Source organism: Podarcis erhardii (genome assembly GCF_964252035.2).
Source record: "Podarcis erhardii genome assembly, chromosome: 16".
NCBI classification, from domain to species: Eukaryota; Metazoa; Chordata; class Lepidosauria; order Squamata; family Lacertidae; genus Podarcis; species Podarcis erhardii.
Genome location: NC_138514.1, coordinates 11,170,535 through 11,185,888, shown reverse-complemented (window position 1 = coordinate 11,185,888; position 15,354 = coordinate 11,170,535). Strand labels below are relative to the sequence as shown.

At 43.6% G+C, this 15,354-nt stretch overlaps 1 protein-coding gene across 2 annotated transcripts; it reads right to left on the bottom strand.

Annotated features, from left to right (window-relative positions):
- Positions 1 to 619: 619 nt before the first annotated feature.
- On the bottom strand, positions 620 to 15,302 carry SIAE (sialic acid acetylesterase). Of its 2 annotated transcripts, none has more exons than XM_081843311.1 (11): positions 14,725 to 15,302; positions 13,307 to 13,466; positions 12,107 to 12,265; positions 10,758 to 10,930; positions 9,639 to 9,777; positions 8,953 to 9,136; positions 7,340 to 7,449; positions 6,749 to 6,882; positions 5,450 to 5,604; positions 3,451 to 3,646; positions 620 to 2,222 (listed from the first exon to the last, which is right to left on the bottom strand). In XM_081843311.1, exons 2-11 carry the CDS (start codon positions 13,350 to 13,352, stop codon positions 1,986 to 1,988), a joined length of 1,533 nt encoding a protein of 510 aa, XP_081699437.1. In that variant the 5' UTR covers positions 13,353 to 13,466; positions 14,725 to 15,302; the 3' UTR covers positions 620 to 1,985. The 2 variants fall into 2 exon arrangements, with proteins under 2 accessions (XP_081699437.1, XP_081699438.1); XM_081843312.1 differs by having other exon boundaries at positions 14,847 to 15,302.
- Positions 15,303 to 15,354: the final 52 nt, after the last annotated feature.

Here is a 15,354-nt window from a genome sequence, read left to right as displayed (position 1 = left end):
GCAGCTCAATCTTGTGCATATTCACTTAGAAATAAGTCCCACTGGGTTTAGTGGAGCTTACTCCCAGGATTGCATACAGCAGTTTTACCAAAATTTTTAATGTTTTCCAAAATAAAAATTTAAAATCGTGTATATTTTGTAGTGTGATTCTTTGCAGGTCACCAGAAAGTTCTGATTGCAATCACAATTATATTTATATAATAGTTTTTACTGTGAGGTCCTACTATGTTCAGTGGTGCTAACTTCTATGGAGGGAACAAAAGTTTGCTATCCTATATACACTTAGTTGAGAGTAAGCCCCATTCTACTTTCTATGGAGGTATGTATAGGTTAGCAACTGTGTGTGCAAATGTATAACGTGTATTAAGTCTTCTGCTTCCAGATCAGAGTACTTACGCCTCTAAACACATCCATTAGGGTAATGAGAAATGCACAAACTCATGTTTGCAACCTCACTCAAGCTGCAAATGTAAACTGTGACTGTATAAAACGGCAAGCGTTAATTTTAACATAGGTGTAATACGCTCAGAATAGAATGAATGCGGCCATCTCTAACTCCTGCACTCTCTGACTTTGTTTGCTATTAAATTCAAAAGTACAACATTACAACAACACACTGTTGGCATTTAATTTCCTAAATTTTATTTTTAAAGGCACAACTGAGGAAACCAAAGTACTATATTCCCAACTTTTGAACTGACTCCTTTAAGCTGTGCTTGAAAAGAGCTGTTTGAACTGCTGCAATTTGCCAGAGAAAGTATTTACCCTCACATGCTGTAAAAAGTTGGGCCCAATTAACAAAATCTTAGTGAGTTAAAGGTATGAGTTTTAATAAAATAAGCGTATATGAAAATCTGCATATGAGAGGGGGGAAGTTCTACAGAAGACTTTGTGTTTACACAATGTATTTGAGGATCACAGCAGTCAAAAGGCTGGCTCTCTGTTTCTCTAAAGCAGACATGCAATAAGTTCCACTTAAGTGGTGAAGTCAATCAAGTTTATCACAATCCTCTACTGGAAAAACTTCCATAGCTTCTTGCTGTGGCCAAATATTTTCATAGTGATAAGTAGAAAAATACTAATACTCCCTTTTGGGGGGGGCAAGGGATGTGGGTGGCGCTATGGTCTAAACCACTGAGCCTCTTGGGCTTGCCAATCAGAAGGTCGGCGGTTTGAGTCTGTGCAACGGGGTGAACTCCCGTTGCTCAGTCCCAGCTCCTGCCAACCTAGCAGTTTGAAAGCATGCCAGTGCAAAGCAGATAAACAGAAAGCTTTCTGTGGACAAATGCTGGATCCCTCGGCCTGAAAGCGAGATGAGCGCCGCAATCCCATAGTCGCCTTTGACTGGACTTACGGTAACTGCCCAGGGGTCCTTTACCTTTTAACGTTACCGTACTCCCTTTTTCAAAGTAGAAGCCTGGTAACAAAATTAGGGCATTTCAATATAGAATTTAACCTATGTGGAATAGAGTTGTATGTGTTACTCCAGGTGGAACAATTTATTGTAGTTCTGGAACAAAAGCTGCAGGGGAAACCCAAGAGAGAGTCCCCTCGAGAGCCAACTCAGCTATGTTCTAGAAGAAGCAAACAAACGTATTATGTTGCAGCACTACACCTGTTTTAGTCTTAAGCCGTGGTCCAAATTAGGTCTTTTCCTTTGGACAGCTGCACAGAGAGAATTTTGAGCAGGTTTGCCTTGTTTCACCAAGATGATGCAGTTTCTGCAAAACTTCAGAGCAGGCAGTGAAGAAGGGACCATTAAAGGTTCATGCAGGTGCTAAGTGCAATGAAAGTTCCCCAGCAGCAACTTCTATATAATCTTTTCTGAGGAGTAAGCAACCACAACCCCCAATTTTAAGGTTTTTCTCTCTCTCTGTCAGAGAGGTTTACTACATTGAGAAACATATTCTGCCACTACAATTTTTCAGAACTTCATACGGCAGCCTGTGAGGCCAAAATCTAAGATTGTCCACCCATCTTTCTGCTCAGGATATAGTCCAACCAGAGTTCTTCTGCGAAAATGTGATGAACGGAGGGGCAGGCAATCCTTCTGTGTTGTAAATAGGACATAGCTTGTAGTCGCATGGCCACTCATTCCACGCATAGCGGAGGCCGACGGTGCTATTTGGGCACTCTGGGTTGTGCAGAATCACTGTGTGGGAAGCGCTGGTAGCAATGGATACTGGGCTCCAATGGCACAATGACTCTGCAGAGCAGCACACCTGTCAAAGGGAGAGATAGAGGACTTACCCAAACTTGCTTCAGATGAAGCCCTAGGAACTAAAGCCCTAGAATGGTAGAGTCATTCCACACACGTAGCTCCTTTTCAGCTTGTGGAAGATGCACTTGGCACCAGACTCTGGGCCAAAGTACACATTATTCAGTGCAGCCATGATCAGGCATGCTGATGTTTTGATCTGGCCCCCACCACAAAGCAGTCAATGGGGAATGGAAATTAGATAGGAGCAGCAGTGCTAGGCAAGAGGGCATGTAACCCTTTCCCCACTATGTTGTCTTCCTCATCTAATCCCAGGGTGGATTTGATTTAAATCATGATTTAAATCACTAGACAGTAAGACTTGATTTAATTTTTTATTTTTTTTACAGAAAGATTCTTGTGGGTATAATCTTAATATTTACAACCAGATGAAGGTTTCATTTTTGGAATAATCAGTTTTCAGACTAGTTTTTACAGTTGTATCAAAAATTACAGATTTGGTTATACTATTAGAAATACAGTACACAGACAGATAATTATGAAATTATTGTGAGGTTTAATAAGTTAACTGTTTATATTTGGACAACTTTTCTGCTGTGCTTTATTGGAAGGAGAAAAATAGTTATTTCCTTAATAACAATTTAAACAATTTATTTAGCTAAAACAATAACATTATAGCATATGTACTCATGTTTGTTAATTGATGTGGTTAAACAATTTTTTAAAATAAAGCTTAGGCCGAGTTTTAGCACACAGGAAAAACTTAAAACAAATCCTTATTTCCTGATGAATAGGCTTTGGACAATAATGTAACTTAAATAAAAAAACTATCTTTAGAAAGATTTTTCCTCCAGAAGCATTTTATTTTTAAAAAACCCGATTTAAATAAAAATCAATTTTATTATTATTATTTTTTTAAAAAAAACCATTGGTTTTTACCCACCCTGTCTAATCCTATTCCTCCACTCCTGAAGTTGCTACAAAGCCCATTTAAGGGGAATAATATAATACTGGCATCTAATATTGATATCTGAATTGTTAAAAACATAAAAGGATAGAAATATAGCAGGTCCACATCCGTTCGGTCTGTTCTTTCTTATGGGACACAAACTAGGCTGGTGCTGCTGGATTCAGGAATGAGTAAACTGGACGAATGAACGGCTTGTCTAATGGGCAGCACAACTCACATGGTACACGGCAGAAGGAGTACCCCTTTCCCCTGCGGTTCTTACCTCAAACGTGTCATTGGTCAAGCGGCGAAGCAGGATATCTTCTTTATAAGAGACATTGATACTTTTGCGGGCTACATCCACCTGCACTCTCTCAGGGTATGGGCCTTGGAAAGCGATGCTTTTATCACCGTACGCTAATGCCAAGGCACCACGGAGCAATCGAGAGGCCACTGTCTGCTTATCTCGAGGATGGATGCTGCAAAGCAAGGGAAAGTAGCGGGGGGGGGGGGGGGAGAAAGGAGGGGATTACTACTGGGGTTCTGTTCAGTCCCCAGCCCTGCAGATTTACTGAGCTAAGGTAGGTACTGGGTTCAATACACGAAACCAACCATTTTTTCCAGTTCTCATAAAAATCCCATTGAGCTCTCATGGATGTAGAGAAACGTTATGCTAGCTGAGAACAATTGTCTTAGTTGAGGTTCATAACAGTTGTCTGAGGAAGGAAGGCAACAGATTGAGGAACGCCCTCCCCCCACAATAGCTCTTAGTTGTCCACCTACTGCCACTGTCCCTAGTTGTCTTTTTCCTCACCCCCATCTCTATACAGTCTCCATCCTTGGCTCTGCCCCTCTCTCCATGCTTTTTGTCATTCCATTCTCCCCCTAAACATCTCGAAGAGATAGCAAGTTATGCAGTACATGGAAGAATACAGCAAAAGTGCTTAATCCAGTTTCCTAGAGGCTGCCATGAGCAACCAATCAGCAAACGCTATGAAAAGCTCTTTCATCAAGTCCTTGATGCAGTCTCTCAGCTGATTGTCTTTTTCTATCTACTGTTAAATAGAAGGAGCATAACTCAGTGTTGTAGCCACTGCAGTGCTAAGTAAATAGTTCCACGGGCAAGGATTTCTGCTTGCACAATGAAGCTTCCCCCTCCTCACACATGCCTCCTTAATTTGTTCTGAGTGTTCTCCATACCCTCCAGAACAGATTTGAGGGTCTAGGGTGCTAACAGAACAAGTCCTTTGGATACCAGACAATAGATCATAGGTTCTATTTTTAGTATTACCAGGCAGGGTTAGAACAGAGTAGTGTCTGAAGTTCAGGAGAACTGCTGCCAGTCACTTGAGAGACTCTCTCTGAGATGAACCCATGGTCTGACTCAGTTTAAGGCAGATCCCTATGCCATCTACTCCTACCTATTCTGCCGTGCTTCTCTTGGACATTGACCACTTCCCTGTCTTATGTGTAATAAATAATAATGATAATATTTATACCCTGCCCATCTGGCTGGGTTTCCCCAGTCACTCTGGGCGGCTCACAGGACATATCAGAACATACTAAAACATCAAACATTAAAAACTTCGTGATACAGGACTGTCTTCAGATATCTTCTAAAAGTCAGGTAGTTGTTTGTTTCCTTGACACCTGAAGGAAGGGTGTCCCACAGGGAAGGTGCCACTACCAAGAAGGCCCTCTGCCTGGTTCCCTGTAACCTTGCTTCTCACAGGGAGGAAACCAGCAGAAGACCCTTGGAACTGGACCTCAGTGTCCAGGCTGAAAGATGGGGATGGAGATGCTTCTTCGGGTATACTTGGCTGAGGCCGTTTGGGGCTTTAAAGGTCAGCACCAACACTTTGAATTGTGCTCAGAAACACACTGGGAGCCAATGAAAATCCTTTAGGACTGGTGTTATACGGTCCCGGCGGCCACTTCCAGTCACTAGTCTAGCTGCTGCATTCTGCCAGCAGCTGGACCAGACCCAGCTGGGACAGCAGCTGTTCTCATGTATGGCAGCAGCTGTACCCGTTTCTCCTTCCACTGTTCCTCTCTCTCTCCCCCCTGCATCATGCCTCTGCCTCCCAGGCTATCCATCTCCTCCCTCCACCTGTCTGAAGAGCATTGGTGTAGATTCTAGGTCATCTTAGACTCCTGGCCAATAAGAGGCAAAGGTTTCCATCTCCAGATGCCTTCTGTTATAGAAGAGATTTGGCTACCTGAAAATCTTTATGGATGGTTTGGGCGGGTTTGGACGAAGAAAGAAAGTGGGCTATCTTTACCTTCCATAGGGGGAATTTTCATCACCAAGATCTATAGTCACAGCCATGAAAGTATTGAGCATTTTCTTATTAGGGACAAAGCCATAGTCTGCTGTTTGGTGCCATCGAATACGTGCAAAGTTGTCATTATGTTCAACAGAGCGAACTGTAGATAACTGCAACACAGAACAACATTTGATATTCTGAGACGAAACCTATCTCCAGCTGTGGATGTCATAGAATTATTTTTGTCTGTGCTTCCTGCAGACAGACATGGCTTAATGACAGCATCTGCAGCATATATCTAAAGCATTTTTATACCACTTTAGCAGCCACAAAGAATTTCAGGAGTTGGTGATGGTTAAGGCTGCTGGGAAATGTGGGTCTGTGAGGTAAGCACCCTTAGCAAACTACAGTTCCCAAGATTCTTTATGGGAAGCCATGCCTGCTGAATCAGAGTGACAACTCTAAGCAAACAGTGTGCATGTTGCCCATCAGGAACATACGGACTGTGGAAAATAGGACACCTACACATTTTGGGATCACAGTTATGCCAATGGTGGGAGGAGCAATACAGGCCAGCAGAAAAGGAACCACTGTTGGAAACATCCCCCGCAGCAGACCCAGAACCTGCCTTCTGATCCAGGATACAGAGAAGGGAGTTTTTTCTACAGCATGGGGGGGTTAGCTATTCCAGACTTGAGGACCACATCACCACCTTGCATACCCTGTGGGAAGGGCATGCCAGTGGTGGTGATGGCTACTCCATAGATGCTCACACTGTGAACCATACACACATCACATACACACCAGATCATGAACGGGTAGGGAACTCGGCTGGCTGCAATAGACCCACAGGCTGCTTCTGCGTTACAGACATAGACAAAGGCGTCAACTGTCATATTGCTAAGGAAAGACATCGGAGATGTAAGGCCACACAAAGAATTCACCTGAATTACTGTTATCCAAGACTCAAGCCTGCTCCTAAGAATGGCACCCACATTCCAAAGCCTACCACCCTGTCTTCCATCATTTGTAGAATCACTTAACCACCAGCAGTATTGAAGGGTGTTGAGAAACCCGCAATGTGATCATGTCAGGACAAGGAGTGAGTGGTTCTACACAATATGTATTGGGGAGGGGGCTGAGGTCTGAAGACAAATGTGAGAAAATACTCGGCTGTAGTGCAAGACGTAGGAAATAGCTAGGATGGGAGACAAATTGATACCGCCTCCCGCTGCTTGCACAAAGTGCTGCCTTCCTGCAGTTGTCTCAAAGCTGATAGCTCAGGGCTCAAGCCACCACCCTACGGCCACTTACCTGGACGAAGCCAAAGGGAAAGTACCGCTGAGTTTGCCAATCAGACCCTTCGTGGAAGCCTTTCCGCCAGTCTTCTATGAGTGCGGGAAATGTGCAGTTGTACAGACTGGTGTCTATAAGGGTGTTCGCTTCACCTGTGGTAGGGCACACAAAGCAGGAAATAGCCCAGATGGGGTAACTATAGTGACACAATGCCTGCTCAACTCTGTTGTGGGGCCTACCAGTATACCTGAAGGAGTGTCTCCATCCCCATCATTCTGCCCGGACACTGAGGTCCAGCGCCAAGGGCCTTCTGGCAATTCCCTCCCTGCAAGAAGTGAGGTTACAGGGAAGCAGGCAGAGGGCTTTCTCGGTAGTGGCGCCCGCCCTGTGGAACGCCCTCCCATCAGATGTCAAGGAAATAAACAACTATTTGACTTTTAGAAGACATCTGAAGGCAGCCCTGTTTAGGGAAGTTTTTAATGTTATATGTTTTATTACTTCTTCTTCTTCTTATTATTATTATTTTGGAAGCTGCCCAGAGTGGCTGGGGAAACCTAGCCAGATGGGAGGGGTATAAATAACAATTTTATTATTATTATTAATACCTACCTTGATACCAAATAACACCTTGGAGGGTCATGTTGAGAAAAGGGTGAATCATGGCGTTCCAGAGCACCGATAATACTTTGGGGCCAGAATCAATGGATAAGGAAGCAGCCCTGCAACATACGAGATCGACCAATTAGAAAAGAATTTACAGCAAGCAGCCAATGCTTGATTTCCAGCTGGTGAAGCACTTTGCTGAATATTTGTGATCAGAGAGTGCTGAAGGATTAAGCACACATTTACACAGCTCAGGCTATGTTATTGCATTGTTCTGAAGCTGTCCTGGTCATATATGTCTTACCAGAGGCTTTTAAAAGTAACTCTTTACAAAAAATGTTTCAATGGTTTTTCATAAAGTAGAATACATTAGCAACATCATTTATTTTGTCATGGTATCTGTACACCTCAGAGAAAATATGCCCCTCACTGAACTCATCCTATTTGTGCAAATATCTTGTTACATACACCTCTCTCATTACTGTCAGAATAAAACAGCAAAACTGTAGAAAAGCTTTCATGCCGATAACATGTTCAAGGACTGAACCCTTTAAACCATGTTAGAACTAAACCAAGAGAAAAAACCAGCTTTCCCAGGTCATGGAATATGCTTCCTCAATAAAAAAAGGTAAAGGTAAAGGACCCCTGGACGGTTAAGTCCAGTTAAAGGTGACTATGGGGTGCGGAGCTCATCTTGCTTCAGGCCAAGGCAGCTGGTGTTTGTCCACAGACAGCTTTTCCAGGTCATGTGGCCAGCATGACTAAACCACTTCTGGTGCAACGGAACACCATGACAGAAACCAGAGCATACAGAAACACTGTTTACCTTCTCGCCACAGCGGTACCTATTTATATATTTGCACTGGTGTGCTTTCAAACTGCTAGGTTGGCAGGAGCTGGGACAGAGCAACAGGAGCTCATTCTGTCGCAGGGATTTGAACCACTGACCTTATGATCAGAAAGCCCAAGAGGCTCAGTGGTTTAGACCACAGCGCCACCCGCGCCCCATACTTCCACAATATGTGTCAATGGTTAAGACAAATTCATGGAGGATAAGGTTATCAATGGTTTCTAGTCATGAGAGCTACACTGCTGCCTTCAGGATCAGAGGCAACATGCTTCTGGATACTAGGTGATGGAGGAAAGAAGTAAGTGGTTATTGTCCCTGTGTCCTGCTTGGGGACCTCCTAAACGTAACTGGTTGGCTTCTGGGCGGGGGAAGTATACTCTTCTTACATTCCTATCATAATGATTGCAGGGTCTAAGGTTATTCATCCGACCTGTAAGAAACTAGGCACAAGTCAGGCACACTGCACTGCCTTTCTAGTGCTAAATGGGATTGCGCCAGGGGTACGGAAATTTGCAACCCTCCAGATGTTGTTTGACTCCAACTCCTATCAGCTTAGCCAATGGTTAAGGAAGATGGGAGTTTGAGTCCAACACCATCTGCAGGACCGCAGGTTGTGTGGATGCTTGTGTGCTGTTTCCGCACAGGAAGGAGGTGCTGCAAAGCCAGTGAGCACACAATATTCTGTAATAGTGGAAAGCATTCAGTGTACTGAGGAACCAGTCTAACACGGCTGGAAGGAACAGAGCATACTGTCATTAACCCTCCTTACTTTTTAGAGTATCCAGAGATTGCACATTCCCGCAGTGCCCTCTTGGAAGACCAGGCCTCTATTGGTGTCCCTCCCCAGGAGGAGTCTATCAGTCCTATGGGATACTTGAGCTTCTCGAACAAATACCGGCCAAAGAGCCAGCACACAGCAGAGAAGTAACTGAAGTCTCCATGGCCAAGGTTCTCTGTTCAATGCAATGTTAAAAGAAACTTTAGAGCATATACAAACTTGCAAACTAATAGTGCAACTAAATGTAATACAACTAAATGCTGTATTACAAAAAATAATTTCTGCTGCTGTATTTTCATATATTAGCCATTGTACAGCTGTGATAGATCAGGGAATGGAATACTGAAGAACTACTACATGCTCTGCTGAAGCAGCTAATGTTGGCCACTCTCAGAAACTGTGTAGCAGGCTGTGTGGATCATCATGTATCTGAGCCAGAATGAAAGTGCCCGTTGATCGGCGGAGATATTTGAGATGCTTGCTTCCATTAACTAAATCTTCAAGGTCTTTTTTTACCTTGAAGTCCATGGTACAGTTCAGGAAGGAAAATTGTTCAACTCTTACTCCACCGGCCAAACCATAAACAGAAGATGCCTGCTTTTGACAGAACACACTCAAAACCTCTGCTTCAGATGGTTTGCCGGAGGTATTGCTTTTTTTAAAAAAAAGGCTCTTACTGGCTGTCGGAATAGACCACGGCAAGCTGACGCTGGCAAGGTCCTGCAGTTCCACTTCGGACTGGACAAGACCGGCTGAAAACACACGGACGAGTGAGTAATGGGAAGCCTCTGCAAGCTCCTTGCTGGCATTGAATATCTAGGAAACAGGGCAGATTCTACTGAAATACAGGTAAGCAAAATTCAAAACAAAGCCCTCAAATATACGGACAGGACAAAGTAACCCAAATCTAGTCCGGGGGTGGTACTCATAAGAAAGAGTTATAAAGAACTGGGAATTTCTCTTACACAAGCTGCAGACCCCCCGCCCCAAGGAAAAAGAAGGCCAAAATCTTATACTATTTCAAACCAAAAGTAGAAGATACAAGAAACATGGAGAGCCTGCACACTCACGAATGGTCTGTCGACTGTACCTGGCATGGGAAGGGTATGGAAGCAAACGGAGGAGGGGAGGGAGTCGATCTGGCAACTGAGCTACAACAAGCAACTTTAGAAAACGAGGTCCCTGAGGCCCGACTGGAGCAGGAGTCACTATTGGGAGACTCAGAAACTAGGACAAACGAGCCCACCCAATCCCCTCAGCCCAGAGAGGGCAGGATCCCCTGCCTTGACTGAGTCGGAGGAGTGGCTGAACAACACAAGAGCACAATATTTGTGTTGTCTTCTAATCCACATTTAGCCGTCAGCCTGTAAGCTTATCAAATTCATTCCCATTTGCATGTGCTGCAACCTCCTGAAGCAAAGCAATGGCCCTAATTGCAACCTGTGAATTCAGACATAATAGCAAACCTGAAAGAAAGCCTGAACCCATGGTTTCAGATCTGGATTTGTCAGCAACAGTAAAATCAAAGTTTGGGAGGCAGGCTCAGGTTTGGCTCAAGGGTAGAAACCTCTAGCCCTCCAAATGTTGTTAGACTCCAGTTCTCATCAGCCCCAGCCAGTATGGCCAGTGGTCAGAGATGATGGGAGTTGTTGTTGAGCAACATCTATAGGGTCATTAGTTTCCCACCCCTGCATAAGCAACAGAAATCATGGCTTTGCATATTGTCCGAACTTGCCTTTATCAGTACTTTTCCTCCCAATGGAGCATATGCTGCACTCTATAGTGATGTGGCTTACCTGAGAAACTGTCATTTCCATGTTACTTTGTCCACTACAAAACCAGACATCTCCAAAGTAGACATCGTTCAACGTCACATTTGATTCCTGTCCCGTCCAGTATTGCCGTATATGTATATTGAAAGGGCCACCTTGGGCCATAGGACTCAGGAGTACTTTCCAGATCCCAGAGCCTTTTTTTTGGGGGGGGGGAGAGAATTTACAAAGATCTCAGGCTTAGATAGATAATTTATTATGGTCAAAGACTAGCTCACATAACATAACACAATAAAAACAGCGTTCATAAAGATAAAATATACAATTGGAGCAGATTGCAGCAATAGCTCATGAATTAAAATTGAGATATATACATACACCTATACAACTGAGATTTGGGCTACCATAAAAAGTTGACCCTGAGGCACCCCAAAGGGCTATTTCAGCATTTCCCTAGTAAGCTATTTTATTCTAGAGGATGATCTGTGCCTACAAATCTAGGCGCAGAGTCTGGCTACCAGCCAGGTCGTCTTAGGAGCTTTGCCTAAGAGGAGAAAATTAAGTTTAGACTTGTCTGAAAAATCGGCGAGCCTCCTCAGCAAAGGATCAATGGTGCCTCTACGAATCTCAACATAAAAAGGACACCTAAGATCTCAGGCTTATTATCATATGGAATCTGTTCCAAGGAAAGAATACATGCCTAAACCAAGCCAACAGATTGCCAGAATCTCGGACCAACGATTCCTCCATTTTATCAATGCTTAACTTTTGTCACAAGAAACATTCCCTCTTTATGGGATCCCTGTACCATACTGGTACTCACAGAAGTATGCAATAGAGGCACAAAGAAGTCAAATAAAGTTGTGCCGTTCAGGAGACTGTGTGTTAGGATTGGGCAGTGGGGCAAGCTTTATATACTTTAAGAATGTAAGAACCCAAATGAATCAGGCCAAGAGCCATGACCATAGTGGCCTATAGATGCCTCTGGAAAGCCCACAGCCAGGACCTAAGCATAATAGCATTCTTCCACTTGTGATCCACAGCAACTGGTGCTCAGAGACATATTGCCTCTGAAACTGAAGCTAATACTTATTTAGATGAAATATGTTTGTGCCACCTTTAACATCTAAAAATATTCTCAAGGTGGTTTGTAAAACAAAAACATGGAGCAATAATACATAGTTGGATGCAACCCCACGGCTAGTAGCTTTATCCTCCATGAATCTGCTTAATCTCTTTTACAGCCACCCAAGCTGGTGGTCATTACCACATCTGTTGGCAACATACCTGAGAATTTAAGGAAGCAATGTGTAAAAACTACAATTCTGCTTTTTGTTGGCTCTGAATCCACCACTTTAATCTGCCTTTTTTACCTTTAATGTCTGTCATTTTTTCCATAACGTTGCGATCCTTAGAAACAGTCACTATTATGTTGGCGCCAGGATCCCCATAGCCCCATATGACGGCCTGACTTGGTTGCTTCTGCAGTACCATGTGATCGCCATAATAGGAGGCAAGACGAAGCGTAGCACCTGGGAGAACACAAAATGTCATGACATTCTTGTTAGGGTTTCTCTGGAATGTTCCTGTGGGAAACTGGCTGCTTTGCAACAGTTAGATTTTTTCTGATTGCAGAAACAGCTGCCAGTCTGTATCATGTTGTCAAGGAAGCCAAGTCTGTTAGTGAAAAGAGGAACAGATCCTCAGACATTTTACTTTTCTTCACCCTGAATTGTTCTTAGAGTTCAATAAAATATTTCATATGCATGCTTCTTTTGCCTTTTTGGAGAACCCCTCCCCAGGATGCTTTTTCATATATATTTTTTGGTGAAAGTATTTTTTACTGAATTATTAGCCATATAAGCCAAATAACAAAATACAACTTAAGGAGGCAAACACATAAAAACTAAACACAATGAAAGCAAGCATGGTATGGGATGTTACATTCACATCAAAACCCCTGATGAAGCTGGTTAGCTGGATATCTGCAATATGATACACAGACACATAAACCTATTATTGAAACCTTGCATGCAACTTTTCCCAGCATCCACATTGACATCAAAAGGCCACCCCATAAATTATCCCCATTTAATCCAGATACATTCTTTCCAGGGAAAATCCAGTAAGTTTAAAACAAAAAACCTGTTTCCAGTCACCGGCTAGCAATATCTGAACTGCTTTATTAATATTAAGCCCCTGACTTAATATGAAAAGTGTGATGAGAGGAAAGTGAAATGCTGAAAGCACAGGGTAGTGACAGTTACACTGAAAAAAAAGTGACAGTTACACTTTTTTTTTATTGTGCTAGGAATCACGGTTCTGGTTGTTGTGCTCCAACGCTTCCCACAAAAAAACTCTCTCTGTGCTTGCTATTAGTTTAGTTTTTTGAAAGAACTGCAATCCCTTCACATCAGGAGATTCAAATAGGAAGGTGAATAAACACGAAAGTTCTGTGACTAATGTGAATACAGTTGCTACCGTTTCAAATTTCCCCTCTAGCCCTTTTGGGTACATGTCTCCTAGCAAAGGACATTTTCCTGTGAGGGGCAGCTCCCGCCCTCTGTACTCACCTGCCCTCCAAACCAACAGCAACACAAGCAGCACAGAAGAAGCCATGGCCCCTCTGACCAAACAAAGCAGGAAGTAACACCACGTGATTCTAGGGCATGCAGAATTCCAGCAGCCACTTTATCTTAAAGAGGCGAGGTTCCTTGTGATCTCACAACTGACCTGGGGCAAAAAAAAGGGGGTGGGTGGGGCATGATTTCCATTTGAAAGCTTAGTACAGAAAAGGTAATGCACGTTTTAACAAACGCCCTCCACCAGCTAGAATGCTATATAACACGATTTCTGCTTTATTCAGCCATGTGGCTTCAGGTCTGCCACAGATAGGAATAGGTAGCCTTTGCAGTATCATAGCCTAACATTTCTTACCCCAGCCTCTTACCACCCCTACCAGAAATATATACACGACTCCCCAAATTTGGGCTTCAGGAGTAGCCTCTTATTGCAGAGCCTTTGAGCACATGTCTAGACTTCTGTTCCTCCTGAGAAATTACCTGGACACATTAGCGAAGAATTGTCTGTTGAGCAAAGGATTGCAGGAGTACACAGCATTGAAACCATCAACTGTCTACAAATCCCATGTCAAATCGGTAAAATATGTTAATATTACTCTTGATTTAACAACACACTTATATCCCACCCTTACTCCGTAGAACTCAAGGTGGTTTTCACAACCTCCAACAACTTTATTCCAGAACCTTCAGAGCCTAAACTAGGCTATGGTGAATAATGATTTTGATAATATTTTTTATTAGTTTTCGATTACAACAATCCAATAAGAGCTTCATGATAACAATGCCAAATTATAATACAATTTCTAATACAAATCATTCAAATACCAAATTATATAATTTAGGCAGCCTTCCGCGTGCTAGAATTGATGGTTTCTATAATTTCTATAATAAGTGAATGATGATTTTGGCTCAAGAGTCCTTTATGACAGATGGGGACTTGGGCTCCCCCCCGTCTCTCCCCTCCTCATTTTTAAATTTATTTTAACAAAGTAATAATAATAGATAATAATAAAAACCCCAGCATCTTAACTCCTTTGGCCAGAACAATCTCTTTGATTTTATTTTTATCTGGCCTTTCCTCCCCAAGATCAAAGCAATGTATGTGATTGCTCACAACAACTCTGTGAGAGGCTCAGGTGCACAGCTGACCCAGAGGAAGCCCACGGCCTAAGAAGGACTCACACTCGAGTCTCCCTTGGGCACCCCTGGTACCCCAACAGAGCACACCAGTCGGGGGCTTTGTACCTGCCCGCTCCCTACTGAGCACCATCAGGGGGCAGCTTAGGCCCTAAAAACCTCGGATGTTGCCAGGTGGAGGGGCTCCCACCATCCCTACCAGAAATATATACACGACTCCCCAAATTTGGGCTTCAGGAATAATCTCTTATTGTGCACGTGTCTATACTTACTTGCAAGATTACTTGTAATGAGCAGGACACTGGGGATAAGTGACCTGTTTTCCAATTCCATTATTTTATGGTTTGTTTTTTTTTAAAAAAAGCACTTGCTGAAATTGCTCCTGAGAAATTACCTGGACACATTAGCAAAGAATGGTCTGTTGAGCAAAGGATGAAGATACATCGCAATTCCGACTGTCTCTACAAATCCCATAATGTCAAATGGGTAAAATATGTCAGCATTACTCTTGATTTAAGCATGCATTTCTAGCCCGCCTTTCTTCTGGAGAGTCCAAGGCTTCAGCAACTTTATTCCAGAACCTTCAGGCTATGGCGCAGGATGATTTTGGCTCAAGAGTCTTTTATGACAGGTGGGGACTTGGGCTCCCACAGCCTCTTAACCCCTTCGGCCAGAACAATCGCTTTGCATTTTATTTTTACCCGGCCTTTCCTCCCCAAGACCGAAGCAACCTATGGGATTGCTCACAAGAACCCTGCTCGGGTGCGGGGCTGGCCCAGAGTTAGCCCGCGGCCTACCAGGCGCTGGCGCCCGAGCCTCCCTTGGGCACCCTAACAGGGCGCACCGGGCGGCGGCTTTCTACCTGCCCGCTCCCCACCGAGCGCCACAGGGCGCAGCTTAGG